The following is a 27,868-nucleotide window of genomic DNA, read 5'->3' as shown; positions in this document are numbered from 1 at the left end:
TCACCATCACCTCATTTCAAATCCCTCTAGTTCTAAACAATCCTTGGCCTTCACTGTCAGTTTCCTCGGCGTATGTGATACACTACTCCGTATTCAGAACTAATTACTGTGTCACTCCCTAGACCTCAAAATAGCGGTGTCCAAGCCCTCTTCCGGATTTATTGTTTTTTAAATTCATTTTTACTGTCTCTTTCCGATCGACATGTCAGGAATTCAGAAGTGGACGGTCAATGAGGTCAGATTATTTCCCTTTCGTATTACTATTCCCTGCAATTTCCCGGACTCGTTGTCTTTTTTTTTAATTGGCTGTATAAATTATTTTCTGACATGGCTTGACTTGGCTTACGCCTCAGAATCTTGGAATTTTGCTGATGCCCTTTCTAGCCCTATCTTGACATTGCTGGAACATTGCTTGAGGGCCCTTACCATGATGTAGCCAACAATGAGTTTCGTTTTGTTGATATCTGGGAACACAAGCTTTATCGCCTCGATCTGGCCAAGGGACCCGAGTCTCTCAAAGTCATTGATACAGGTGCTGCAATTGGGTACGTTTCATGATCTGGTCCTTCATATTTTTTTTCTTTTCTTTTTTCCCTTTCTTGTCCCTTTTTACCCTTCTTTTTTTTTTACGTGGAGGTGTTCTTGAAGATTGTCCACTTAGATTCTTCGTACAAGCGAGGCTAACCCTTAGCCTGTGTGATTTCTCGGGATTTCTAGCGTCACCGCCAATATTGCTAACCCAAGTAAGACCGACGTTGATCATCTTATTGTTGGGGCTAAGCATGGGTTTGCTCGGTTGAACCGAACTACCGGAGATCTCTCTTATATTCGTGAAGCCTGGGGCGAGGAAGATGGTCCAGGCAAGGCAGAACTGTAAGTTTCAATTCTGAGCTTTTGGTGAAGTCAGATGAAATGGCTCATATACTCCATTCTACGCTAAAGAAGTTCCTATCTAATACACGTATCCGTAGCATGCGCTTCAATGATGGCGCAGTCGATAGCGAAGGCCGTTTCTTCGCTGGCGCCATGAACGATCCCAAAGTCAAGTCCCCAGGTCCAGAAGGTATAATCTTCAGATTAGATCCCGACCTGAGCTTGCACCGGGTTCATTCCCCAGTGACCATTCCTAACGGAATGGGATGGAACCTGGCCAATGACACTATGTACGTGACCGACTCACCTACAGCCAAGATCTTCGCGTTTGACTACGACGCCGCAACCGGCGCCATCAGCAATAAGCGTGTCCATTTCGACCTTGGCGAGCCTCTTGAGCCGGATGGATTTGCTATGGATGTCGAGGGCTGCATCTGGAGTTGTATCTACGGCGGTGGAAAGGTGATCCGCATTTCGCCGGAGGGGAAGGTGATCGGACAGATTGATCTACCAACGCGCAATCCGACCTGTCCTGTTTTTGTAGGTGAGGAGCTGTTCATCACCTCTGCCAAGGATGATAAGGATGATGAGCGGCTTCCGCAGTCTGTCCGGTATGGGGGCCGGGTGTTTAGGATTTCTGTTGGCGTTCGCGGAAAGCCTAAGAATGAGTTCCGGTTCCAGAATTGAGGCAAATGAAAGTGGGATTCTCTTGTCATCTTAGATGAATATGATGCTATTGACAGGAAATGACTCCTCGATCAGTAAATCTCTCCTATATGCAGTTGCAATACTTGCCTGAGGCTAGATTCCTTCTTCCTTCTTTCGAGCGATCGACTGTGCATCTGTCTTGATTTGGGAGAATTGACTTTTGCCCTCGTCTAGCCTTGTTTCCCTGTCGCTCGCCCTGATGGGGGCTGTGCATTCAACTGCAGTACTCCGCACTTTCTTGACTTTTGAAAGTACTGTTTGCTTCACATCAAAATTGACATATCATAGTCGTCCACATCCGTCAAAAACGTTAAGTGCGTTAGTGAGGCAAAAGGCCTGATCGGACCGATTCACTATCATCGGTGAAGTCTGCAAGCAATAAGGAGACACCTGGGGCATCTGGATTAATCAAAGTTACACGTCAAATGCGTAAATGCCGGATCTACCCGTGGAAGTTACATCACTCTCAATCTTCAGGGTAGTTCAGGGTGTAAGAATTCTTGGAATGAGCCCGATCTTTGCAATCCTTGGGCAGTCTATGTATTACTCTGTTGCATATGCATGGTACTTTTAGGCTCTCAGCTCTCATAGGATCTGCCCTGCAGGGTGAAATGCAGGCACGGAGGGTGATGAGCCTAGTGTTTCTGTGTGTACATGGTACTCCGTGGAAGTACGAGTACGTGCAAGGTGAATTATCTTTCATCCCGGTAGTTTCCATCAGTACAACCTAGATCCACGGTTCGAGAATTGTTGCGGTTGCAGCGGACATGAGATAAAATCCTGCATGAAACACTCTCGAATAGAAGTTGGGTAGCATGCAAAAAGCAAATGATTGTAATGCCGACGGAGTCCAGTGATGGAAAGATGTGATGAATTTAATCTAAGCAGGAATTGGAGCAATAGAGTATGCCCGCGACAAGCGATGAATAAAAAGATAGAAGTATGGCAAGTAGAAAGAACTTATCCACATCCTAACCCTGGTACGACGTACCCATGTACCAGATACCTGGGACTCTTATTTCCACCCCTGACCCACGTTACCATGACACGCATTAAGGTCTAGAACCTCTTATACTTCGTACACTTCAGTGTTTTCACAGGGATTATTGATTTGAAATACATGACACAGCTACAGGGGTAGTACACTACGTTTCATGTGTACCCTGGTCATAATATGACCAAATAGGGGGAGAGGAATAATTAATGCAACGGACCAGTCAAGATCGATGGATCTATCAGCTTGGGAATTTCTCACATAAAGACATGATGATTCGTCGTTCTCGGAGAAATGGCGGCTAACCCAATGCACGCCTTGGACAACTTCAATACAACCGGATCTATCATCTTGCGGGACTTGCTATTTTAGGCCTCGTCATGGCAGGTAGCTTGTTTTGGCGTCTAAGCCACCACCACAACCCTATGTATCGAAAAGCCATCAAAACACCACATGGCAAGCTTAGAGCTGTCAACAGATCGTCGTTGCTCAATCGAGAAAGCAATCCAGCCAGCCAAGAAAGGTAGTGTGAATTGGTACCAACTAGAGTAAGTACCTACCTAGGTAGGTATAGGGAGTTTTGAAAGCCACCTGAGAACTTGACCTTCAGCTACACTTACCTAGATAGTATCTCCATTTTGCAGGATGGACTTATGAAGCCCCACTTTTGTTGATCTCGTCACGAGGAAGCTACTTCGTACTTTATCCACTTGTTCATGCATTGTACACTAAAGCGTCTCAGCGTTTCAGCGTTTCAGCGTTTCAGCGCCTCGGATTTCTTCGGTGAGATCGGATGAGTTGTCACATATTTTCGATTTCACTCACTAAGCTATATAAGTTGAATCTTCCAAGTTTTACATTTGAATCAGACTATTCGCTCTACTCAGGTGGTATATAACTTGAAATCTTCCGAGGTTTCCAAGGTTTCCAAGTTTTTAAATCTGAATCAGACTATTTGCTCTACTAAGTAAATCCTCTACCCCCGTTCCTCATTCCATTTCCCCAGTTGTGTTGCTTTCACCCCCACCTACGATGACTGATCCACGTCTCCATCTCTTCTCGGTTTAAGCTGGCGGGTCCGTCCCAAAGAACGGTGAAGAACTACTCCAATAGTTTGGCTCGATGAATCAGGAAAAGTGGATAGGATGAATCTGTCCTTTATCATTATTTCCAACGGCCGTCAACGGGAGCCCCTTTTGTCGGGATTTGACACGGGGAACGCAATGCATAACATCATGACTTCTTCTTAGGGCTTAAACTTTACCTACACTCCAAATCGGGCCTTACACTATTATTATCTACTTGATTCGTCAATTCCCCTGACATCTGTGTCCATCGGAGTATTTGCTGTTGATTTATTTTATTTTCTATACTTCTAGTTAGTCTCCCAAGCCCAAACTCTCGGAAAATGGCAGGACAGGACTAGTCTCATTAACCCCCTCAACTCTCCTTCATTGGACTAGATTCAATAAGGGATCTGAAGGAAAGAAAGATTGCTCAGTGTTCTGCGTCATGGATCGGCCCACTCTAGGATCCTCGACACATGGCACAAACTAAGGTACTTTGTTGGTATCCGGTCTATGTACGGATACGGATCCATATAGCTGGAGATGCATGAATCCCTCTTTAGAAATAAGCCCCACAAACTGATGAACAGCTCGAGGTCCAAATATTGGGGAGCTATGTAAATAGGCAAGTAGGAAAGAACAAAGGTTGCAAGATAAAAATACATGTCCACGTCCATGGTGAGCCCGCGCACTTGTGATAATTCGTACTCTGTATGCCGACGATCTCTGGTTGGTCCCACGGGCAATTAATTCATGTAAGAAGACGCCAGTGGAGACTGGAAATCACCTTTCAGGCAGCTTTTTTCGCATTTTTCGCATTTTTCCTTTGCTCCCGATCTTCTTTAGTTTGCCCCATTTCTAGCACAAGGATTTCACTTTTATTTCACTATTTATTTTATTCGTTTTATTGGAAGGAACTCTGCTACATGTACATGCCCAACACTTGATCCCGACAGCTTGGGTCGGACATTCATCTTTTTGGTCCTAGACAGTTGATGGATCGGTCTCTTCTGTCTCTGTCTCTCTCTCTCTCTCTCTCTCTCTCTCTCTCACCGCTGCATCTCAACGGCTGTGACGACAATGCTTTATTAATTCCTAGCTACCTGCTCTGATCTTTCTTCCCTTTTATACCCAGGGCTACTTTGATTGAAGACATTTTATTGATCTGAGTCTGTGTATACTCTACAGGGTCCATTCTATCTCATCTCTTCTATAAGCCACACTAGCCTCAATTGGTTTGATTACCCTCAGAACTAGGAAAAAAAAGAGTGTCATCCTGAATCTACCTCCTCTTACCTATTTTCCCCCTGACATCTCTTCATCGTGGCTACTCTGGGTCTCAACGTCTGGACTGCTTCCTACTCGGGACCGTTACACCCTCCAAAGCTGTCTTATTATCCTGCTGATTCACGCTATCCGCCTTCCTCCCTCTCTCATACTGCTCGTGAGACTCCCGGTAACACAGAGGGAGGGGGGTTTCGGTCATGCCCTAAGCCCCAAGCCAGTTCAGGACATCCGTCTATGTCGGAGCCTCTGCGCGCAGGTCCATTGTCCGACGATGTGACTTCTGAAGATCGCAATGTGATTGACGAGCATGGGTCTGCGAGCCCTTACTCTTCTAGGCGTCAACTACTGCGTCCTCGTCCACAATCCTGGCATCCATATGGACCTGTGGAGCCACCGCTAGAGTCCGCATCCTCACGGTCTATTGGTGTACATGCTATCTTGAACTCGCCAGCCCAGATGACTGCCGATCTGACACCAGGCAATCGTGAACAGCGGAGCCTACCTAGTCCTACATCATCTCCCCGACCACGACAGGGCTCTTCGCCAGCGCCGCGATCAATTCACCCGCTAGCGCAGCAGCCCTTGTCTCCCAGGTCGCGTTCGAGGCCGATGATCAACCCGGGCTCTTCACGGTTTGTTAGTGCTGGAGACAGGCACTCCGCACAATCCAGCGTCTCGCATTCCCCGCTAGCTCCACATAACCCGTCTATGGCTGGTTTGCGTCAGCTTCCTGCTGTCAGTTCTCCTCTCATGCTAGATTCTTCACTTCGCTCCATCCCATCAATACCCAGCACTCAGCCCTCGTCTGCAGCAGCAACACAATCGACACCAGTTATACATTCCCAGCGGGCCAGCATAGGTACGGGGCAGTTAACGAGTCCCAATTCTCAAGAAACGCCTCCAGCAACGCCTCATTCGGGCTACAGTCACTATGGGCATGTTTCACCAGCAGTTCCCACTACTTCCATGCCAAGCACGCCTTACTCAGGAGCCCCAACTTCCTACATGACGATAGACTCCATGACCAGAGGCATTCCAGCAACAGCCGGTCCACGAAGCAGGACAGAGGATACCTCAACACCAGGCCTAATACCATGTGTGCTAGATCTTAAAACAGGCTCATCCAGCCAGGCCGAGAAACGAAAAGCAAACAGTAACGCCTCCCGGCGCTTTCGCAATAGGAAGCGCAATGAGATGCAGCTAGAGCAGCGATTAAATTCCCAGCAGGATGAGATCCAACGTCACCTGGACACAGTTCGTCGACAAAGCGAGGAAATCCGTTCCCTGACTCAGCAAAGAGACTACTATCGCTCTGAGCGTGATGTCTTCCGTGACCATCTCGTCCACTCAATGCCTTTGAGCCAACTAGCTCCCAGACCACCCTCACCTCGATCTACAGGTATAACTCCTGAAATTTCTACCGAATCTGTCCCTACGCTACAACCATGGGCCACTGAGGATTTGAGATCTACATCAGTCTCACAGCATCTCCCAGCGGGCTCTGCGCCTGGACATCCGGGCAGATTGGTAGACTCGCCAATGCCTCAGGGAACTTGGCTTCCAGGACCAACAGTTTCTGGGCCTGGATCTTTACCGCCGTTTGGGTCCTGGTCACGACCTTGACAAGATTACTATTCCGATTGCTTATTAGACATGTTGACTTTATTTTCCTATGTGGATATCTATTAGAAATTCCCCTCGTCAATTTTTCCCATCATATACACTGTTATGAGCTAGCAGTTTCTGACTTGTTGCTTTACAGCGCACTTGCTTTTTTTTTTGGCTTACAAGGATCAATTTTCTGCTTTCTATTTACTGCGCCTGCGTCTTTTCAGGTTGGGCGTATGTAGTACTATCATGCATCTCTCTGTGGCATTTGATCTCTTTTCGGAGTCCGTTCTGTCTCGTTGCCTGGAAAAAACAAAAGTCTATTCCCCATCTCCATTGTTTATTGTTTATTGTTTATTTTTGTTTATTTTTTATTGCTTATTTTTTATACTGTGTTGTTCGGCTTCTAGCGGTGATACCTCCACGGCGAAGATTATTCATTTATTTCAATTTTCTCATTCTACACTTGCATACCTGCATACCTACATACCTGCATACTTGAATTAATCTAGGTAGAGCCTTGAGATTGCTTCCAGTGTTCGATTGGGGTCTAGAGTCTATTTTAGAAGATTTCATCTATCGAATACTGCCCAATTGACAAGTGATCTGCAATTCAGCGGTCACTGCAGTTTCTGTTCGCATAATATAGATAATGAAAATAAAAATAAAAATAAAAATAAAAATGAAATGGCAGCTATCCAAGTGTTCGCAAGGTAGATAGAATTAGAGTACTTGATTTTGCGGTCAAATGTAAGTTTTAGTCAAGTTGTGAGCTACCATCTGAACCATGGATCTGAAAACCCCCTTACATATGGAGGATCCATCTCAAGCTGTCAACGGTTTAGGTGGTATTTGTGGTATTTAATTTGTGACAGGTCAAGGCTCAGCCTCGTTCTTAGGCATACCTAGGTACCAGTGCAGCCTGTGCAGGGTTCATGCTTAAGTGTCATCTAAATCGAGATGTCGGACAGAGTTGCAGATCGAATATAATGGCATTGTGTGAGGTTGATAGGTACATAAATAGTACTTGAGTTTTACTATTACTAGCCTTGTAAAGGGGGTACCTTTGAAGTACCGAGGCCTGCCGTCTGATCACGTGAAGTGTAGCCAATCAGCAACTAGAATGCGATCACGGGCAACTGCTTCAACCCTAGACCAAATCTAAAGAATACCGGTTCAAGTGTTTTTTTTTTCCTCTCTCTTGCAAGTGAGTCGTGACAGCTGAATCCCTGTTGAGTCGGAGCCGAGTGGTTGTGCGGGACATATACTACCCAAGGTAGGCAGTATAAACTTGTGTGACAATCTCGGGACTTAAACCTTCCAACCTTGCCCAGGAAATTGAAAATGAGAATGTCGGGCCGATCCAGACTCAGTAATGAAGAAGAAAAGAATTTGCTTGCAGGTGCACTTGAAGAATACCCCAGGCCCAGGAACTTACACAAGTGGACTATCATGTCTATCGCCTCCACGCTGGTAGTCGTAATCCTGGGTCTGATATACCTAGTGACTGGGTATGAACCCCACGCTTTTCTGCGAGTTCGAGATGATAATTTCAGTGACCTGATAAAGCTGTCGCTTTCTAGAAATGACAAGGTCATCCCTCGGCGCGAGTTCTGCAACGGGGTCAAAGGTGGTTATCAGTGTTTCACTAATATATCCCACCACTGGGGCGCCTACTCGCCTTACTTCTCCCTCGCTGAGGAGGGTATCAATGGCGCTATTCCAAACGAATGCGATGTTACTTTTGTGCAGGCCCTGTCGCGCCATGGTGCACGATATCCCACTGCATCCAAGAGCAAGAAGTACAAGAAGCTCCTAGAAGCTATACAGGCCAACGCTACAGCCTACAAGGACAAGACTCAATTTTTGCGCTCGTACAATTACTCGTTGGGCAGCGATGATCTGATCCCATTCGGTGAGCGTGAGATGGTAAATTCAGGCATCAAGTTTTACAACCGATACAAAGCCCTCACACGAGATTACATCCCATTCATCCGCTCATCAGGCTCTTCCCGTGTGATTGAATCGGGCGAATTCTTCATCCAAGGCTTCAATCAATCTAAGACCCAAGATAATGCCGCTAAGAAGAACCAATCAAGTCCCACAATCAACGTGGTTATATCCGAAGACACAGGCATGAACAACACCCTCAACCACAACACCTGTCCAGCCTTTGAGGCCAGTGAGCTTGGCGACAACATTTCAGACAACTACACAGCCATCTTCGCACCAGGCATCAAGTCCCGCCTAGAATCCAGCTTACCAGGGGTCACCCTCTCAAACAAAGAAGTCGTCTACCTAATGGATATGTGCCCCTTCGACACGCTCTCCAAAACAGCCGACGGAAAAGTCCAATCCCCCTTCTGCGCCCTCTTCACCGACGCAGAATGGATCCAATACGACTACCTCCAGTCACTGAGTAAATACTACGGCTTCGGCGCCGGAAACCAACTCGGCCCAACCCAAGGCGTTGGCTTCGTCAACGAGCTCATAGCTCGTCTGACCCACACAGCCGTCCACGACGACACGTCTACGAATCATACCCTGGACGCTCCAAATGCCCCTACATTTCCTCTCTCTCGCTCCCTCTATATTGATTTCACCCATGACAACGGCATGATACCAATTTTCTCCGCGCTGGGTCTGTATAACGGCACCGTACCACTTCAGCCTAATCACGCTGCGTCAGTTGGAGTGGAAGATGGCTTTTCCGCTGCGTGGACTGTGCCTTTTGCCGCGCGTGCTTATGTCGAGGTCATGCAGTGTCGTGGGAAGAGTAAGCCCGATCCACTGGTTCGTGTGCTTGTTAATGATCGCGTTGTGCCGCTACATGGCTGCACTATTGATTCGTTGGGGAGGTGTCGGCTTGATGAATTTGTTCGTGCACTTGACTTTGCGAAGACTGGTGGGGATTGGAACGCCTGTTATACTTAGGTTTTCAATCTGAACTGTCATGGAAATGGCTGAATCTTTGATTCTTAGCTTTGTTTTGCACTTTTTGTTTGACTTGATACCCTCATACCCAAGGACACTGATGTTGAGTTTTGATGTGCCCTTTTTAGCACATGAATCATGGCAATGACATTGATTATTGCATTTCTGTATATACAAAATATTTAGGTAGCTGAAAGAACCGAAGCAGCTGCGCAAATGGGCAGCATCAACGGACCTCGGGATTTTATCTAGGTCCAAATGAACATAAACAGAAGCATTTGAATACAGGTGACTGGTATAAATTTGCAAAAAAAAAAAATGAGAGGTGTAAATATCATCCAGGCCGCCAACTCCAAATCAATACGTAGCGTATATTCCACTCATCTTTCCTCATTCATGACACTGCTATTGCTATGAACATCTTGCATGCGCAGTCCAGAAAGAACCCATGCCTCCCAGAGATGACCTTGGTCCCGATGGACGTGAAGACCATTATCCCCCAGATCAACTGTCGCAAGGTCACGCACTTTATCTAAGAGATCTGGCTGCGGCGGGAATGCGCTTGTTGCATTGGACAAGGAAGAGGATATGGGAGTAATGCTGAGAGGGTCATCGAATACCTCAACGCCGCTGGTAAGAAAAACAGCGTCAAAATTGCCAGAGTAGTCGATGTCTGTCAGGTCTAGATGGTTTAATTGTTTCATCTCGACACGGAGGACGGAGAGAACGTCTATCCAGCGGCCACCCGGTCGTACATAGACGGCGTTCAAGCGCAAGTCACGTAGTTGGGAGCGGTGTCGACGGGCTAATGAGATGATCTCTTCGGCGTGCAAGCGCCATCCCTTCAGACCGAGTGTGCGCAGGGTTTTCCAAGAGATGTTATGGAAGATAGCCTCAAGGGCGAGGTTGAGTGGTGATTTGGGAGGGAAGCCGATTTTTATTGTGACAAGATTTTGGGCTTCGGTGAAAACCCGACGGAACACCCCTGAAAGGTCGGACATGGTTGCGGTAATGTCCGTGTGGGAGTGGAAGTTGATGTCAAGGCTGGTGAGACGGCTGCCAATTGCTGTGAAGGTTGTGGGGGGAGCTCGCAGGAGCTGGAGAGTTGCTTCGGGGCTGATCTGCGGGCCGATGAAGCGGATAGAAGTGCATTGCTGGGAACCGAGAATGGATATGCCGAGATTTGTTACTGCGCGTGAACAGGCCGATTCCCAGTCGAACCGGGTTGTGCGCAAGCTTGTACCCTCCGCGCGTCGGATGGAGTGATCGCGAATGAAATCTAGTAGATCGTCGTCGGCTTTGTCTTGTAAGCGAAGGAGTTTGATCTCCTGAAGTGATGAAAATGCCTCCATAGCCTTGCGTAGCTGTACAAGGTCGCGGTTGTTCTCGACCAATCTCGTCTGTTCTCTGAATCGGCGGATGTGTACTTGGGCCAGAGTAGGATCCTCGAAGCCAAGCGTGCGTAGCATCGGCATCCATCCTATAATCTGTTGTCAGCCGTGTTTGATTCTTTTAACTCCTTTCTTTTTCTTCTTTTCATTTCTTTTTTTTTTTCAACTGGACAGATGGAGAACGATACCGCTGCCTTGATAGAAGGGTCGCACAAGGTAAGTCACTGATTTCACGTAGCAGGCTAGCTGCATTTCCAGCAGGTCCCCGAGTCTGCGGAATCCATGTTCAGAAAAGCGTAAGTTGAAGCGTGAGAATTGTCGAGGAGTGCCGATCCGCATGAATCGTTTACAGACGAGACGAAACCGATCGAGATCGGAAGCTTCTCCAAGCCTAATGGTCTGAGATTCAGCTTCAAGGCCATTACGCCCGCCTATGTCAAGTGCTTGAGGCCTGGAGTCTAGTAGAAATGACAGAATGTCGCTTAATAGCTCGTCCGGAAGATGCTGCATGGGAGACTGATCCATGATCGTCAGCCGATATTTCGGCTGGAATGAATAGCAGCAACATGGAAGGAAGAAAGGAAGAAGAAGAAAGATCTAGCGTTCTACGGGAGAAATCGTTGGGGGCGCACGGTGAGAAGAACTAACGAAAATAAAATAAAAATAAGCAGTGATTAAAGCCAGTCGTGAACAATTTACCTTTCGGTGCTTGTCTCACCATCCCTCGCCCTAACAATCGCGACCGAGGATTCGGTTAGCGCTGCATTTCCTATAGCAATCACATGATTGATCAAGGCTGCGGGCCCATCGCGAACCTGCAGATTCAACGAGTCAGGTTAGTTGGGAGGTGATGAGGGGGTTGGACATGAAACCAATGCAGGCCATCCCGCTTGTCACATCTGCAGAGTGATGGAGGTGTGGTGGAAAGACTCGCTCTAAAGGACTAGATTGGTTCATAAGCTACTAATCTCTCACCCCTTCTTCAATTTACTCTCGTAGCCCCTCAAATTATATTTATAGGATTCTCTTTCATGTCTTGAAATCCCCTTCATGCCTTGGATAGCGTGCGTCGAATGTTTGTGCTGCTGATTTTGGATTCGAATCCTTCGGTATTCATTGTCTCTCCCGTCTGAAGCACATCCACTTCAAATATAACCAGTGGCTTCCATCCCTTCTTCACTCGCTCATTATTCACTATAGCCCCTCCGGCTTGTGTTTCCTTGGATAGCACAAGCGCACTGATACCTTCATCGGTGACTGTGGGTCCACATATATCGAAGAACTCCACAAACTTCAACGTCACTCCTGTTCCTGGACTGTGTGGTTGGATGGTCGTGAGGATCAAACTTCCTTTTCCGTCGGGGGTGATGGTCTTATTCACCTCCAAAGAGCCCGAGAAATTCATGATGTCCATGAGAAACCCTTGACTGACAAGGAAGCGCTGGTTCCAGTCTTCTAAAAACTCCGCATACTTCTTATTTACCAACAGTGCGTCTCCAGTCACTCCGACTGTTAACAGCGATTCTTGGCTTTCATCGGTTGCATATGAAGGCTCCAAGGCCAAAGCCGTAGCCGTGAGGAGAAGCTTGTGACCAAGATGAAGATGATCAAAAGTACCTCCCACCGCCACCGAATAGTGGGGCATTGACGACTGCTGATCCTCAGGAACCAGCACAGGCAGCGGAACAGACCAGTCCCCGCAACTGAACGACTGAAGGATCGATGTCATGCGATCTTGTGAAGAACTCGGGGCAAGACTCACAAAGGCCTGAGCTAGCTCTTTGCCAGCTTTGCTGCCCAAATAAAATATGTGGGACCATTTTCGATACTGGCTTTGCACTGCCTCTGCCAGAGTCTGCAGATCGAGAATTGGCCCAATTGCTGAACGGCTAGCAGATGCAAATATTTGATGAGAGAGTGAAGAGTCGACGAAAATTACCCTCGTATTAATACCACCGGGCGTGTCTAGTTCAATACTACGCTCTGTTGCGACGGCCCCAATTAGAGTATAAATACTGGTAAGGTAATGTTGTAGTTGAGGGAAGATCTTTGATCGAGGTCTGCAGGCAGGAGATAATAATCCAGGAATATCTGCAGCAATGTCGAGGGTCGGTGCACACCCAGAACGGTTAGGGGTCTTCTGGAGTTTCACCAGGGCATCTGATACCGCAGTCTCAAATACATCTTTGACTTGATCAAACGAGAAGGATGGTGGTGGTGGAAGTAGCAGGAGGGCAGATGGAGAGGTGGTGACAGCCTCTATGGGATTCATTTCAGAGGATTCCATGTATAGAAATAAAGCTATGTGCAAGAGAATAGAGAGAGAGAGATCTAATAAACAAGCCAAGTGACCTGGGGAAAGCTGACTCAGCGCGGGCACACCCAGTCGCAGAAACACACACCTCGTGAAGCTGCGCCTAAGCCCAATGTAACTTTGCTTCTTTCATCTAGTGGGGTTTTGCCAGCTCACTCCATTCATCCTCTGGAGCACTTTGAAGTGCCACTCTTATACTAGACTACTTTCAGTCCCGAGGGGAGTGGAGCTCAGACTCCCCCATCCACTATTGCCCCTACTTAAGAGGCGCGATTGAGACACCATGTCGAATTCCTCATTCGACTCATCTCGTCGATCCGACGTGTTCGGGCGCCAACCAGAAGAGCTGCATATTCCATCGACGGGGTTGGCCAATTCAAGCTCGCGCCAGCAATCATCACACGAATACCCCACCTCCCCAGATGCAGGTGCAGCCCATGTCCCATCGATCAATGTGCACTCCAGTTCCCAGCCCCTCAAATACGGCTCCAATAGCAGTGGTGCTCTTCCGGGTTCGTTGACTCCTGGAAACCAACATCGCCCCCAAGCTATCTCCACCCATACAGCTCCGTCGGGCGTCCCCACCTACTCTTCAACCCAGCAGACCGGTCATCGCACAAGCATGATCAACTCACACAGCCATTCACGCTCCAGTCCGGCTGGATTTGACCAGTCCATGTTTAAGCAACAGGGAACCGCTGAAGGTTCCAAGTATCCCTCATCTCCAGGAGGTGTATTTTCGCCCCAAACCCCGCAAGGGTCCAAATACTCGCCGCTGGGACTGGCCGACATTCGGCTCTCAGGCGACCACAATCTTGGAGAATCGTTCATGAGCCCAGGACTGTCTTCGTATCATACAGACAATAATGTTCCTACAAACAGCAATTACCTTGCACCCTGGCCAATATATGCTGTTGATTGGTGCAAATGGCCAATTCCTGGAAACTCGAGTTCGTTCGGAGGAAAAATGGCTGTTGGGAGCTACCTCGAAGACAACCATAACTTTGTAGGCGCAATTTTCCCACATTTTCTGACTACCACTCAAAGCTGACTGCATTCCAAGATTCAAATTATCGATACACATTGGGCCCAGCCTGACCCAGATACTCCTGACGCTGCGGCTGATCAAATCAAGCTAGAATATGTGAAAACTGCCGAGGCAACACACTCTTATCCTGTCACGCGCATCCTGTGGGAACCTCCCTCATCTCAAAAACAGTCCACCGATCTGCTCGCCACGTCGGGCGACCACCTTCGCTTGTGGTCCCTCCCGAATTCACAGCCTTTACAAAGCTCGAATTCCATCACTCGCTCCTCCAGCCAAAGGGAGGCTCCGGCGGCCAAACTTTCACCTTTGGCCCTACTCTCAAACTCCAAGTCGCCTGAGCATACCGCGCCAATTACTTCGTTAGACTGGAACACAATCTCTCCAAGTCTTATCATCACATCCAGTATTGACACAACTTGTACGATCTGGGATATCCCTACATTGACTGCCAAGACACAGCTTATTGCCCACGACAAGGAAGTATTTGACGTTCGCTTCTGTGCTAACAGTGTTGACGTCTTTGTCAGCTGCGGTGCTGACGGCAGTGTGCGTATGTTCGATCTTCGAAGCCTCGAGCATAGTACTATCATATATGAACCTTCAGACAAGACTGATCCAAAGCGTAAGTTCTCTCTAGACACATATACAGGCAGTTCAAATACTAAACTTCTTGAAGCGGTGATGAATTCCGGCAATTCCAGTCCATCCGGCCCATCACAGTCGGGCATATTCCCTCCGCCTCTACTCAGGATCGCAGGTAGATTATCTTTGTACATCTTCAACAAACTTGTCTAACTATTTGCCAGCTTCCCCCCATGATGCCCATCTTCTAGCCACATTTTCCCAGGATTCCAGCGTTGTTCGCGTTCTTGACGTCCGGCAACCAGGTCAAGCTCTTTTAGAACTGAAGGGTCACTCGGCCGCGTTGAACTGTGTCGAATGGTCACCAAACTGCCGCGGTGTCCTAGCATCCGGTGGTGATGATAGTCTTGTTCTGATCTGGGACTTGATTAACCAACATAATGCCGCACCCGTTTCCTCATCTGGTCAGAACCCAGCTGTCCCTGTCGCAGCCTCTGAGCGCGGCCCTGCCGCCGCTTGGCAATGTGATTACGAAGTTTCTAACATTAGCTGGTCTCCTCAAGGGGGACCAAACCACTCGGGCCATACGCGGGAATGGTTGGGTGTCTGTGGTGGACGGGGAATATGGGGCGTGTCGCTATAGACCTTGTTTATTGGAGAATTGATAGGCCAAAGATGAGGTGTCAATTTTCCCTCACGGACCTGCACGATACTACTGGAAGAATTTCACCTGCGTCCTTTGGTGTCTCCCCGTCCAGTCGGCATAATATGGTTCTCTCTAGATCCATTTACCTTTGCTCGCGGATGTGTTTCTTCCACTATCTTTTACCTATCCTTTCGTGATTCCTACTTGACCCACTCTTTGTCTTGTACCCTCACTTTCCTAGCTTCCTCGTTCTTGTGCAATGGTCCTTTGCTTGCATTACATTTCCAGGGTCGAGTAAGAATAAGCCGGCTGCGATATGACTTGATTTCTTTCTTGTTGATCAGTTGGAACAAGGATATCGCCTGATTTTGGAACAACTATGAATGAATGAATGATACACCAAATATTTTGGGTAGCATAGCACCCCTTTTAACCTTATTCTTTTTGCACTTTTTTCTGTCTAGACCCCTTCCAGGGTTATACCTCTTAAACAAATTGACAGCTTACACTATGCAGTGAACAGCAGAGCCTTGGAAGTTTTAAATCGTTTCAAGTGTTGCTGATATCAATGAATCCTTGTAATTAGCTTTAATGTACAAACTCGACCACTGAGAAGGGTATTGTAATAGACAAGGACGAGATAAAGTTGGATAAAAGAAAACAAGCTGCAAAGCCTACTCCGGTGATGACAATAAGAGATATACTGATCCAGCCAGCCATGTCATTGAATTAATTGTGAGATCGCGAATTATCCCGAGGTATAGATACCGGCTTACGCTGAGCAGTAAGCCAGTCTTCTACCCAGCGAGCAAACTTGACACTATGAATGTCAATAGCACGCCAGAAAATATCGGCGGCCCAAATAGAGACGGGCAAGCAAATCATCCAATTTATCAAGAGTCCAAAGCAGAATTGAAAGTTCGTTTCTTTGCCCGTAATGCGCCAGATATTGGGCATGAGTGCATATCCTAGCGCGTGAAGGATCGGTCCGTGGACTATATAGAAAGCGTATGACACCTTGCCTAGGTACTGTGAGACTGAATTGGTAAATAGCTGCTGAATGGCCGGTGATTGATTGACGCTAAACACGATCAGAGCCGCACCTATGGTTTGCGGAAACCGGTGTGGCTCGGGGTATGTCTTAGGTGTCAAGTTCCAGAGCCAGCAGTAGCCTGGTGTCCATTTGAAGCCGAGGTTTGGGGTCGAGCCGAAGTACAGGCCGACTATAAATGCGGCGATCCAGAAACGGCGCTGAGAAATGCTGGCGATAATTTTACCACTCGGCGGAAGGCGTATGTGGATGTTTGAGTCTGTTGCGCGGGACCCTGTATTGGAAGGCTGCTCCCAGGTTCCATTTATGAGATCGACTTCAGCCATCATCATTCCAACAAGGAAGAGGACGATATCCCAGCGACCGTAACGTATACAGAACCACATAATACCGGCAACTATAGACAGGCGAACGGGTGAGCCTAGTCGAGAGGTTGCAAGTGCTGTTAAGAAAATGACGAGCGAACATCGGAACTCCAATGGGATAGTCCAGAGATGTGGGTTGTAATTGTTGTAGTAAAGGTTCCAGTCGAATGGGTCCGCCAGACGCCCAATGGTGTAATATAGGTCCCAAAACTGACTCATAAAGGTGCCGTAGATAGGTGGGTGTTGTTCGTTTGTGCCCATGATCGTGTGACCTTCCTTAATGACGTGCCAAGAGGAGTTGTAGATGCCCAGTCGGACTGCGACGAAAACACACGCGAGTCCGACGATGGATGGGATGTAGAGACGCAGTCCTCGCCGGAATGTAGAGGATGCTAGAGTGGTGAACGTTTGATCAAAATCCCGTGATCGAATGGTCTTCAGGGGCTTGTAAGAGAGGACATAGCCGGAAATGACGAAAAAGATAGCCACCATGATATGGCCCGAGATCAACATATGGATGATGGGAAGCTGGTGGATTCCAAAATTATTCTCACCAAATCCCCATCCGATCGCGACTTTCCAGGTATACGTGAATAGGAGGTGGAAATTGAACACAAGTAGGCAAGCCCAGCCGCGCAAGCCATCGAGTGCAGCGATAGCATGTAGCTTGTTAGGCTCGTGGTTTTTGACTCCAAGATAATTCTGCAGAAAGCTCGGTGCCAATACAACTGTCAATTTGTATAGTATCTCCTCGATGTAGGAGAGCCAATCTTGTGAATCATGTCCATTCGAATGCGCCAGGATGTTCGACGGATGGAATTGGGAGAATTGAGTCCAATTGGAGGAGCGATCTGGGATGCTATCCTCGGAGGAAATAGACGAGCATTCGAGGTCTTCGAGGTCTCCAAGGTCTTTGAGACGGATGTTCGACGTTGCGAACCGGTGGTCCGAGTGAAATACCATGGCCAGAGGTACTGTCTTGACTGTGGCTCGATGTAAATGAGACTCTGAGGGAAAGAAGACTAAGGAATAAAGAGCATTGAAAGAAATGAGGGTATGTGCGATGACTCGTCCAGCGAGTCAGCCAAGGTTGCTCAAGTGCGTGCGCTGGGAAATTGGAGGTCAACTCGTAGCGCCGACAATAAACACCAAATTCAGCAGAAAGGCGACTAAAATTCAACGCGTCTTTGAATAAGGTGTGTCTATTCACATCATCAGGTCATACCGTGCAAACTACCTAGGTCAGAGTAAGACAGGTTCGTGAAACAGAGAGAGGGGAAGGAGCGAGATGAGACAGGATGGTCGCTGATCTATTGCCATTTGCAGCTTTGGCCCGTCTTCACGAACTACACTATATATGATACATAGGAAAGACGATGAAACCCTAACCTTGTAACTGGGTTTATATTTTGAGTATACCTAGATCGATAAACTTCAACTATAAGCTATATATACCAGCTTTGCACTTAATGGTTAATGGTTAATGGTAGGAAAAGAGCTTGTAAGTGTATAGTGACACCTGAGGCATGATTGATGACATATCAAATCACATGACTATCTACATTGTGGCTTTTTATCAATCTTTCCATAAACTACATGGCAGTGTAGATTGATAGAAGTTTAAAGTAACATATCTAAGTACTCTTATGAAATACCGAGGTACTTTACTAATGAATATCAATTTATTGATGTAAAGTCTGTTTGTTAGGGTTATTCGATAGAAGAATCCGCTATAGATATGGTCTCCATAGTCAGGTGAAACCTGCGCCGTTAGCCTTGCTCGGCATCCTGGAAGCTATAATGTATATTGAAAAGCTTGGTATATAGCTAGTTCTTGAACAAGCCAATACAATAGTCTATAATAAGCCAATATTGAAATATATAGTGATCGCGTGGCTCTTTTAAAGTGACCCCAAAGCGGCGATGATCCTCCCAAGCTTCCTGATTCGCGCGATCCGCACTGAGAACTTCTCCCTTTCTCTTTGTCTCGCATCCATCGTTTGTCACTCCACCAACACTCTCGACACTTGGTGTCGTCTTGATGTCGCACACTGTAGGCGCGTGTTTCTCTTTATAAACCTGCGCTGGTGGTAGTGGTGGTGCCCTCGGGGTGAATGTGATCGCCATGGATTTGCGCACAATCATGAATAGCGACGCTGGCGCCTCTAATCCTCCTCCAACCAGTCAATCTTCTAGCCCTATATCAGATCCCTCCCTTAAACAGCGTGCGCAGAGTCATTCGGATTACTTAGGACGTCCTCAACCTCCAATACCACAACCGCATCACACCTCACCCGAACTCTCCTCACCTTACGGCCCTCCTGCCCAATCGCCTTACCAGAAGTTCAATGCAGGCCCTCCACCACTCAATACATCAGTCGGATCGCAGCGTAGTCAAAGCCCTTCACAAGTTTCAACCCCATATGGACCCGGGCCGCGTGATGTATACGGCGCATCAACGTTCAATTCTCAACACTCCGCTGGTCCGTTGACTTCACCATACACATCTCAGCAGCCCACGGGTGAATCACAGTCATACTTTGCACAGCAACGCTCCCATTCTCTTCAAACTGTGATGACGAATCCATCACGCCCAATTGTTGAAAGTCCTCCTTCGGCGCCGCAAGCTCGCCCACATCATTTTTCACCCCCTTCCACACACCGCTTGTCGATCCCAGGAACTCCACTCGGTCCTCATCCTGCTTTTTCATCTATTCAATCAACTCTTCAATCACCTTCCTCCGTGTATCCACTGTCCTCCGGTCGCGATTCACCGCGTCATCTTCTATCCAGTCCTCGGCCCCTATTTGATCCCCACCCCCGGGATGCAACACAAACACAATCCCCTGTGACCCAACGGACCTTTTCTCCTAGCTCACGACCTTCCAAATCAACATCTCAGTTTCACCCAAGTGTTTCAAAAGAAGATACTTCGACTTCGAGCACGAAAGGGAACTCCCATCAGAATAATTCTATTGCCGCAGCAGTTGCACCTTCTCTCTCACCTGCAGAGAAAAAGGGAATTGAAACTTATACAATGCCAATCAATTCTGCGCCCGCGTTAGATTCACAAATAATAAGCTCTCCGTCCGTTTCGAGAGGTGGATCACATCCTTTGAAGATGGAAGTGGATAACGAATCGGGTCCTCAACTTGAAAGCCAACCAAAGCGAAAGCGAAGACGCTTCAATGAACCTCCAATTTTTGCACAACGATCGGTTCGTGTGAAGGGGAAATGCCCAATCATTCAAAACCCTCAGCCTACTGTCTCAAAAGCAGCGAGACGCTTGGACCCGGACCCTTGGGCTTCTCGTAGGTCGTCAATGGCGGCGGCATCGTCAGTTCCTGCTGCTTCTTCACGCCCTTCACAGACCCTGAACGCAGCCACCCCGGAATCTTCTCCATACTCAGCTCCACCCAATGCTAATGATCCCTCTGCGGCATCAGCTCCTTTTGTACCGCCGCCGTCTGTTCCAGGCGGCCTTGGTCCGTGGGAACCGTCGATCACTGGCAAAATCCCTTATGAAGAAATCACAAAAACGGTTTCCGACTTCCTTTTCCAGCTTGTCGTTATGCGTAACGACGGACCCTCTGGCGTTGTTGAGATAGAAGCTAAATTAGGTCACCTCATGGATCTGGAGCGGGGTGAGAGGCTGAATTTGCCCATATTCACTGAGGCCGTCGTCAACAATTCACGAGCCCGGACCTCATTCCAAAGCAACATGACTGTGGTATGTCACTTCTCTAACATCGCCTGACAAAGAAAAGCAAACTGACGAGGAAATGCTTTAGGAACAACATCGTGCTATGAACAACTTTTTAAACGAGACTGTCAAAGCTTCAATCCCAAGCAACAACGCAAATCGTATCCCGATCTCGTACGCGCACAAGAAGGAGCGTGATACATTTTATTCAGTCAACCCAGAAGAGCTGCCACCATTGATTCGCCAGAATCTCAACCGTCGGCATTCGCCAAAAGTCCGTGTGACAAGAGACTTGCGAAGCGGCAAGGTCCTCGCGAAGATCGTCAAATGCCGTCTCGCAGACATTGACGTGAGCAGTCCGAAAACTCATGTCGACTGGCGTATCAGTGTCAATCTGGAAATGGAGTACGAAGGTGAGATCGGCGACGAACTTCCCCAAGAAGGCGTCAAAGGCAGTCAGGGCGAACGTATCAAAGACCGCATGAGCTATCGTCATTTGGCCTACCAGGTCGACTTGACACAGGTCGCCAAAGCAAATGTAAGTGTTCTTTACCATTGCATACAAAATCTTGTGTAACTTCGACCAGTCTTCTGACCTTTTTATCTAATAGTCCCCGAAGGGTGAATTTGAACATGAACTCGAGTTAGAAGTTTCAGCCGATGAAATTCGCCGTCAAGGAAAGCTGGCCATGGCTGGTGATTCAACAAACCAGTACGAAGAACTGGTCAAGGGCTTCGTGGATAATATCCGCGTTCTGGCACGAGCTGTGCCGGATCCTGACGAGCCTTTCCCTGCTTCATGAACATGTATTTTATCAAGATAGCTTTACCCTTTTTTTCATTATCATGCTTCGTTCTTATCAACCCTGGATTGCAAATGGGGTTTTGCATGGGCTCTGGTTTAAAAGGTTTGCATTTCAGTCGATAGAAAATCTCCTGATTTCTCGTTCTGCTATTGAATTTCTGGATTGGGAATATCCCATTCTCCATTCACTCGGTGCATACCTAGATGAGACACTTGAAACTAATTTATGCATTTTTGTAATAAGTGGGTGAATAGGTAAAAAGTTGATAATTGAAGTAAAGCGTCCACACGCCTTCCTCGGGAAGTGCGTCGCCGATTTAACCTAAAAAGAATTACTTGCGCTTTTTGATGGCCTTCTTGTCGGTCTTCTTCTCAGCCTTACTACCGACCTTCTTCTCGGCCTTCTGCTCGACCTTCTTCTCAGCCTTCTTCTCAGCCTTTTTCTCGGCTTTCTTCTCGGCTTTCTTCTCGGCCTTCTTGATACCCTTCTTGGCTTTCTTGGCTTCGTGCCCATTCTCACAGTCCTCGGCACGGCGTTTCTTGCCGGCCGAGGACGGATGAGGGCAGATATCCTCCACTTGCGGTCCCATTCGTAGGCGAAGGCGCTGTACCCTAGGTTGCGGCGGCGCCTCCTGCGGCGCCTCCTCCGATACAAAAGGCACATTGCGATCGCCCACAAGGGGCGGGAGTCCAACCAAAGGTTTGTCATCTCGGCGACTGCGCACTGGTGGGGGAGGAAGTCCATTCTCGGATAAAGTGCAATGTGGGCGGTAAGGGCTTTGTCCCTTGGGCGACGAAAGAACTTCGTCACCACTGGCGCTGACACGGCCAGTATTCGACCACCCATCGATGTCAATGCTAGGAGGTCGAACACGTCGCAGTTTCAGGAAGATTGGCTCGTGCTCTTCGGTGGTATCCGTGTCAATGTCGGGAACTTTGGCGTTGGCTTCAAGAACATTGGTATTAACGTCTAACATTTCCGTATCGACATCGGGAACGTTGGTATCATCGTCGCGAACTTCGGCAACTTCTCCATCGGTGCCGTTCAGCTCATCCTGTGGGAATTTTAAGCCCAGCTCCCAAGCCTTGCGTGCCTCGGCAATGAAAGCCTCAGGGTCAGGGGGAGTAACGAATTCGGGACTCAAGGCAAGTACAACAAGATTGTATAGATTCTTGCCGGTTTGATCAACATCGATGTCATCACCAATCAATTTAGACTTCGGAGCTTTGGCAGGCTTCTTGCCGTTCTTGACCCGCTTACTTTTGCGGGTTGCCTTTGTGGAGGTACTGGTAAGTGGGGCCGGAGGAGTGATTGGAGTAGGTGTTGGGGTTGAAACCAGGGCTGGAGTCTCTTCTTTGAGAGTTTCGGCGGTCTTGCTCTTGCCGCGGGATTTGATGATCGGCTTCTTAATGACCGACTCGAGTGATTCAATAGCACGAATGGTAGGCTTTCGAACACGAGTAGAAGAGCGTTTACCCAATGAGGACGCACTGGGAGATTTTGGGGCCATTGTGTTTTGGCCGCCCATGTACTGGTCGTAAGTCCAACCGGTTGAGCCGACACTTTCTGAAAAATCTTCGTCTGAGACCTGCTCAAGGGCGGTTGACTGTCTCGTTCTGCGACTACTTTGAGTTGGGTTGACAGGTTCCACGACCGGCGTGTAAACACTTGACAATCGAGAAGGACGAGCTTGGAATGTGCGTCGGCGGGAGCCGATTAAGTTAGATGTAGAAGCCTTTTTGGTTGGAGTAGGTGTTTTGGGAGCAACAGGACTACTGTGAGTAGATTTCTGAGGTGAGGTGGTGGAAGAAACTCGGAGAGGGTTGGGGGATTCGTCGCCATTCAAAGCATTTTTAGTCGTAGGTACTCGAGGTGAGCGTCGAGATGGAAGTAAAGTGGAGATCAATAGGGAAGAATCATCAATACGCGCTGGCAATGACTTCCGTCCCCTTTTGGGAGGCATGGTGAAAGAAATCTGGAAGTCAATAGGGAAATACGTTAGTTGACGAACCCTAACTCCGAGAGGGGGAACGTACAAGTCGAAGTCGAAGTCGAAGTGCACAACAATGGGGTATTACGCAAATAGCCCTAATATTGTGGCATCCAGAAGTGAATAGATATCTCTATTTGGAATCAGGAGGAGCTTTTGCGTCGACGTCAGAAGTGCTGTGTCGGTGCTAGGGCAGAAGTTGGGGTTTAGGGCCAGCTTTAGGATTAAAGGGCAACAGAAGTCACGAGGAAGGTCCGGCTATATTATGCAATGGATGAATACCACCAGGGCAATAATTATTCATTTGATCAGGCACCCGAGGCTGTCCGAAGTGAAGCCAGGGCGACCAGAATCTGGGGAAGAGGTCAAGTCACAGCAGAAAAGAAATTAGGGCTAAAGTCGATCGGCGCTTATCGGCTTCATCAACCCTTCCGCCTTTTATTCTGCAACTTGTCAACCAACACCTCCTTGCTCTTCCAACCCACGCCTTGATTCACTGGCTTTTTGTTTTTTATTCTTTTCATAATGTATCTGTGGCAGGCCACCGTTCTGTTCTGTCTTCTGGCATCAGCTGCCCTGCCCGTGGCGGCTGCATCTGCTTGGGGCTTTACTGATGCCACCGTGGCAGTTCAACATAAGGGCGCAGGGATCAATGGTGGATTCAAGGAACAGTAGGCATCATGGGAATCGGATTTGATGTCCTGTAGCTAATATGCTTCTTTACTAGGTTCGCTTCTTCGAAGCCGCTGTCGAATCCGGTCGCGCTCGCCGGTGCGGATACATTGCGCGTCACCTTGACTGCGCAAGAAGGAAGCTCTGCGAAACGGCCACACCAAGCTTTCCTGCTATTGAAGGATAGCCAGACTGGCTTAGATATCTCCTACCCATTTACTGTCAAGGAGAATGGCAAGTCCAGACTCGAATTGGTAAGCAATGGAAGAGCTACTCTTGGACTAGCTAAGTAGCTAACGCTAGACACCTAGACCCAGAAGGAGCTTCCGGTTCAATTCCTTACCCTCCCTAACCCAATTGATGCACGAGTTGTTATCGGTTCCTTTGGAGACTCTGAACCATATGACAGCTCTGTTTTCAAGCTGTCGATCGAGCGCAACCCCGATGTGCCCGTGCCGACCCTCACTGTCGAGAGATACGGCAAGCAACCACAGATCTCCCACATCTTCAAGGATGCTGCCACAAGTCCTCCCATCATCATTACTCTAGTTTTCGTGGCCCTAGTTGCTGCTACGTTCCCAATTCTAGGCGGCCTGGTGAGATCTTTTCACGTCTCGTTATTGGCGAGGTTACTAATTCGTCTCTACCAGTGGATCTTCCTCGGCGCCAACGTCAACCACCTTCCCACGGCTTTCAAGACGGCTCCTCTGCCTCATCTTGTTTTTCTCGGATCTCTCTTTGCCTTTGAGGGACTTTTCTTCCTATATTACACTTCCTGGAACCTGTTCGAGATCCTGCCAGCTGCGGCTATTGCTGGTACAGTCGCATTCGTGAGCGGTAGCCGTGCATTGGGTGAAGTACAAGGCCGGCGTCTTGCAGGCCTTCGTTGAGCTCTCTCATTAACGCTCGACTAAAAACTCATACCCTGTCAGGGCCCTGTATCGTCCAGTCGCATGGTACTGTAACTTAGCTATGATGATATCCATCTTTTTCATAAAAAATGCAGCGTTATATTGGTGAAAATTGTGATGATCATCTATTATTTGAATTATTGATAGTGAGCTTTGGCCGGAAGGCCAGGGTTGTACAAACTATGCAGATGTACGAAGTACAGTAGCTTTAAAACATGCCTACATGCTTCAGGACAAAGGATTTATTCTTGACCCTCTGACTATCGATTCAAACAGCTGATAACTAGGCAACTGCCTAGGTAGCCTTTGAAAGTACCTGGGACTAGGTTCCAGCTAGCTCAAATCCATTAGTTTTCATTTGATTCCACCCGTGGACTCTCTTGCTGCCGGCCTTCTTTCCGCCAGTAGCCTAAACCTCCCATTTCAAGATTTATACTGCGAATGTCTAGTACTCCATATCTAAATTATAGAGATATCTGGGCACCTGGGCACTTGCTGATTTGCAGAGCCCCAACCTTGGAAGTTTTCCAAGGTTCGTAATGAGTGGGAAAACAGTTATTTATGTAGGAAGTTTATCGTTTGGAATAGCTATTGAAAAAACTCTTCAATTTGGAACTAAAACCATATCTATCTCTTCTTCTACTTTCCTGCCTTCCAGTTAACCTTCTTGTTATCCATCCTGGCCTTCTTGGCTTTCGAATTATTCTCATAGAAACGCCAGCCGACGACGGAGAAGGGCAGATATCCTCAATTTGTGGCCCCATTCGTAGACGAAGGCGCTGTACACTAGGTGGCGGCGGCGCCTCCTCCTCCATATCTGAATATGATGTTGCTTCTATGTTGATGACTCTAAACCTGTCATTCAACGTACATATGAGTGTACTCAAAGAGCCAAAAGATACCCGTCAACGACATGAAATTTGACGGGCATTATTCAGGTAGTTCGAGTCGAAAAGCGAAATATATGTCGAAATATAATCTTTTAGAGACGTCGAGGCTATCTATAGAAAGCCGATTAGTCTCATCCGCAACCTTGGAATGCAGAATCACTCGTATCTTACCCATCCTCTCTGTTCTGCTCCTCTCCTGCAGCTTCTTCGTCTTACGGGAGTCTGAGTCTGCAATATCGATATCAGGTTGCTTACTATTCTTGGTCAATCGGGAATCGAGAGGATCTCTTTGGCGGCAGTTCTAGCAATTGAACTGGACATCAAAGTCTATCGGAATCAACAAACAATTCATATTGAGCCTTTATCGGTCGACGCGCGGAGCATGGAATTCTCGCCTCTTTCATATATATTGATGTGCTCCCAGTGCGACCTCTTTTCTTCGTCAGTTGCGTCCAGGGGGCAATGTCCGAAGGAATGGTTGAATAATTCATGATGAAGCTGCGTCGCTGATCCAAAAGTAGATTGATGAACGTCGGGATGTATTGGCTGTTCATGTCTATGGGGCCATGGTCTTCAATGACTTTAACCAATCCAGATACATATGGAGAATGTTGGTTGTGTACGCCGAAGAGTGAGATGGTTGAGTGATGAAAGAGTAAAAGAGAATTCGGATAGAGAATGCTTTACGATTAATGGAGAAAGTCACCGGGTTCCGAGAGGTAAATCGGTTACTTTTAAAGTAACACTGAGATGTTGCCAAAAGCTTCTTGATCGAGTAACCTGCTCATCTTCCCTTTGGTAGACAGGAACGTGAGGAAAGATATATCTGTAGGCTCGACTTAGCCTCATTAGACCTCACACTGCTCCACATTAGACGCCGGGGGAGAGATGAAGATGTGAGAGTTTGGGATGATTCTACCGACAGACGATGCGCTTTCACAATCATCCCATTCAACGGCACTGGCAACATTCGGGGTTTGCACGGTCTTTAGCACTCACGGTGCAGACCTCATCCCGATTTGTTTATCGAGCTGTTCTTTTCGAATGAAAGTCACGAATTATTCCTCCATCTCTGGATTGAACAAGATGAACCCGACCAAGCTTGTGCCAGCTTTCGTTGACGCAGCAAATGTTTTGGTCATCGGTTGTAGAAAGTTGCAGCCGAGTATCCATAACGGCTTTATGACCCTCTTCTCCGTACTTTGAAGTGGCATCTTCCGTTCCTCGTTCATGAGGTTGAGTTGGACATACGGTAGTCCTCCAAGCCACAGTGTGGTACTCGCAGAAATCGGGAATTTCGAAGTCGGGGCCTTCATCCTGATAGGCGTCTGTAGTATCGATATCAGCATTTTAGGCATCGTCGACGTTGTTAACATAGCTGAATTGGCTTTGCGTATCAATGTCGGGACTAACCGCGGTCGAGCCTTTCTCTACTATGCGTAGAGAGACTTCAAGTGCGAATAGTTCCCATTCATTGCTGTCACAGATATGATACGTAATTGCGATGCTAGCACTACGCAATTCTTCTGGGAACAGGTCCGTTACCATAGGACATTCTACTAATTGGAGGGCTTGAGATTCCCGATGATTAGGACCACTCGATGAGTATCCTGGATTCTCCAATCTGGTTAGGTAGGTAGATATGAGAGAGATGATGAAGAAAGGATTCCAGGGGAGAATTATATAGTTCTTATAGGAGTAGGACTCGTAGTGAATGCTAAAATTCACTCAACTGCTCAAGGACGTTGGATTGACCTTACTCTTTCACTCACTTTACTCTCCAGGTCTCAATTAAGATTCATATTCAGAGCAAAAAAGCATATTTTATGATAGATAGTTGATAACAATGGATTCTTTTAATATGCACGAATCGAGTTCAAGGAGATTTATGTACACGAGGACCTCCCATAGCACTTTTGAATATGCGCAGAAACAATGAAAGCCAGCTCATGGAAACATGACTGGATGGGATATCAGATATGGATCAAATCCGACAAAAAATGAGAATGAAAATGCAGCCGAGTCAGA

At 47.6% G+C, this 27,868-nt stretch overlaps 11 protein-coding genes across 11 annotated transcripts; 6 read left to right on the top strand and 5 right to left on the bottom strand.

Moving 5' to 3' along the window:
- Positions 1-202: 202 nt before the first annotated feature.
- Positions 203-1,560, top strand: N7495_006844 (SMP-30/gluconolactonase/LRE family protein; the record flags this gene model as incomplete). Its single annotated transcript, XM_057209495.1, has 4 exons — positions 203-235; positions 385-545; positions 718-873; positions 972-1,560. 4 exons carry the CDS (start codon positions 203-205, stop codon positions 1,558-1,560), a joined length of 939 nt encoding a protein of 312 aa, XP_057063269.1.
- A 3,603-nt stretch (positions 1,561-5,163) lies between these two features.
- Positions 5,164-6,552, top strand: N7495_006843 (uncharacterized protein; the record flags this gene model as incomplete). Its single annotated transcript, XM_057209494.1, has 1 exon — positions 5,164-6,552. One exon carries the CDS (start codon positions 5,164-5,166, stop codon positions 6,550-6,552), a length of 1,389 nt encoding a protein of 462 aa, XP_057063268.1.
- A 1,437-nt stretch (positions 6,553-7,989) lies between these two features.
- On the top strand, positions 7,990-9,471 carry N7495_006842 (histidine phosphatase family protein; the record flags this gene model as incomplete). Its single annotated transcript, XM_057209493.1, has 1 exon — positions 7,990-9,471. The coding sequence occupies one exon, from the start codon at positions 7,990-7,992 to the stop codon at positions 9,469-9,471; it is 1,482 nt and encodes a 493-aa protein (XP_057063267.1).
- Positions 9,472-9,851: 380 nt separating this feature from the next.
- On the bottom strand, positions 9,852-11,387 carry N7495_006841 (F-box domain protein; the record flags this gene model as incomplete). The annotated part of the gene is made up of 2 exons (XM_057209492.1): positions 9,852-10,951; positions 11,051-11,387. 2 exons carry the CDS (start codon positions 11,385-11,387, stop codon positions 9,852-9,854), a joined length of 1,437 nt encoding a protein of 478 aa, XP_057063266.1.
- A 523-nt stretch (positions 11,388-11,910) lies between these two features.
- Positions 11,911-13,134, bottom strand: N7495_006840 (putative pantetheine-phosphate adenylyltransferase; the record flags this gene model as incomplete). The annotated part of the gene is made up of 1 exon (XM_057209491.1): positions 11,911-13,134. One exon carries the CDS (start codon positions 13,132-13,134, stop codon positions 11,911-11,913), a length of 1,224 nt encoding a protein of 407 aa, XP_057063265.1.
- A 325-nt stretch (positions 13,135-13,459) lies between these two features.
- Positions 13,460-15,449, top strand: N7495_006839 (uncharacterized protein; the record flags this gene model as incomplete). Its single annotated transcript, XM_057209490.1, has 4 exons — positions 13,460-14,182; positions 14,240-14,846; positions 14,874-14,981; positions 15,031-15,449. The coding sequence occupies 4 exons, from the start codon at positions 13,460-13,462 to the stop codon at positions 15,447-15,449; spliced, it is 1,857 nt and encodes a 618-aa protein (XP_057063264.1).
- A 732-nt stretch (positions 15,450-16,181) lies between these two features.
- On the bottom strand, positions 16,182-17,831 carry N7495_006838 (acyltransferase family protein; the record flags this gene model as incomplete). The annotated part of the gene is made up of 1 exon (XM_057209489.1): positions 16,182-17,831. The coding sequence occupies one exon, from the start codon at positions 17,829-17,831 to the stop codon at positions 16,182-16,184; it is 1,650 nt and encodes a 549-aa protein (XP_057063263.1).
- A 1,162-nt stretch (positions 17,832-18,993) lies between these two features.
- triA (uncharacterized protein) lies at positions 18,994-21,374 on the top strand (the record flags this gene model as incomplete). Its single annotated transcript, XM_057209488.1, has 3 exons — positions 18,994-20,598; positions 20,660-21,109; positions 21,183-21,374. The coding sequence occupies 3 exons, from the start codon at positions 18,994-18,996 to the stop codon at positions 21,372-21,374; spliced, it is 2,247 nt and encodes a 748-aa protein (XP_057063262.1).
- A 334-nt stretch (positions 21,375-21,708) lies between these two features.
- On the bottom strand, positions 21,709-23,340 carry N7495_006836 (putative GPI-anchored cell surface glycoprotein; the record flags this gene model as incomplete). Its single annotated transcript, XM_057209487.1, has 1 exon — positions 21,709-23,340. The coding sequence occupies one exon, from the start codon at positions 23,338-23,340 to the stop codon at positions 21,709-21,711; it is 1,632 nt and encodes a 543-aa protein (XP_057063261.1).
- Positions 23,341-23,892: 552 nt separating this feature from the next.
- On the top strand, positions 23,893-24,929 carry N7495_006835 (putative oligosaccharyltransferase subunit ribophorin II; the record flags this gene model as incomplete). Its single annotated transcript, XM_057209486.1, has 4 exons — positions 23,893-24,038; positions 24,095-24,293; positions 24,351-24,635; positions 24,690-24,929. 4 exons carry the CDS (start codon positions 23,893-23,895, stop codon positions 24,927-24,929), a joined length of 870 nt encoding a protein of 289 aa, XP_057063260.1.
- Positions 24,930-26,688: 1,759 nt separating this feature from the next.
- On the bottom strand, positions 26,689-27,388 carry N7495_006834 (uncharacterized protein; the record flags this gene model as incomplete). The annotated part of the gene is made up of 3 exons (XM_057209485.1): positions 26,689-26,826; positions 26,933-27,157; positions 27,254-27,388. The coding sequence occupies 3 exons, from the start codon at positions 27,386-27,388 to the stop codon at positions 26,689-26,691; spliced, it is 498 nt and encodes a 165-aa protein (XP_057063259.1).
- Between the last annotated feature and the right edge of the window lie 480 nt (positions 27,389-27,868).

This window comes from Penicillium taxi (assembly GCF_028828555.1).
Source record: "Penicillium taxi strain IBT 34144 chromosome Unknown utg000004l_segment0_segment0, whole genome shotgun sequence".
NCBI lineage: Eukaryota > Fungi > Ascomycota > Eurotiomycetes > Eurotiales > Aspergillaceae > Penicillium > Penicillium taxi.
Note: the sequence above shows the minus strand (reverse complement) of the source record. Positions and strands in the feature narration are given on the sequence as shown.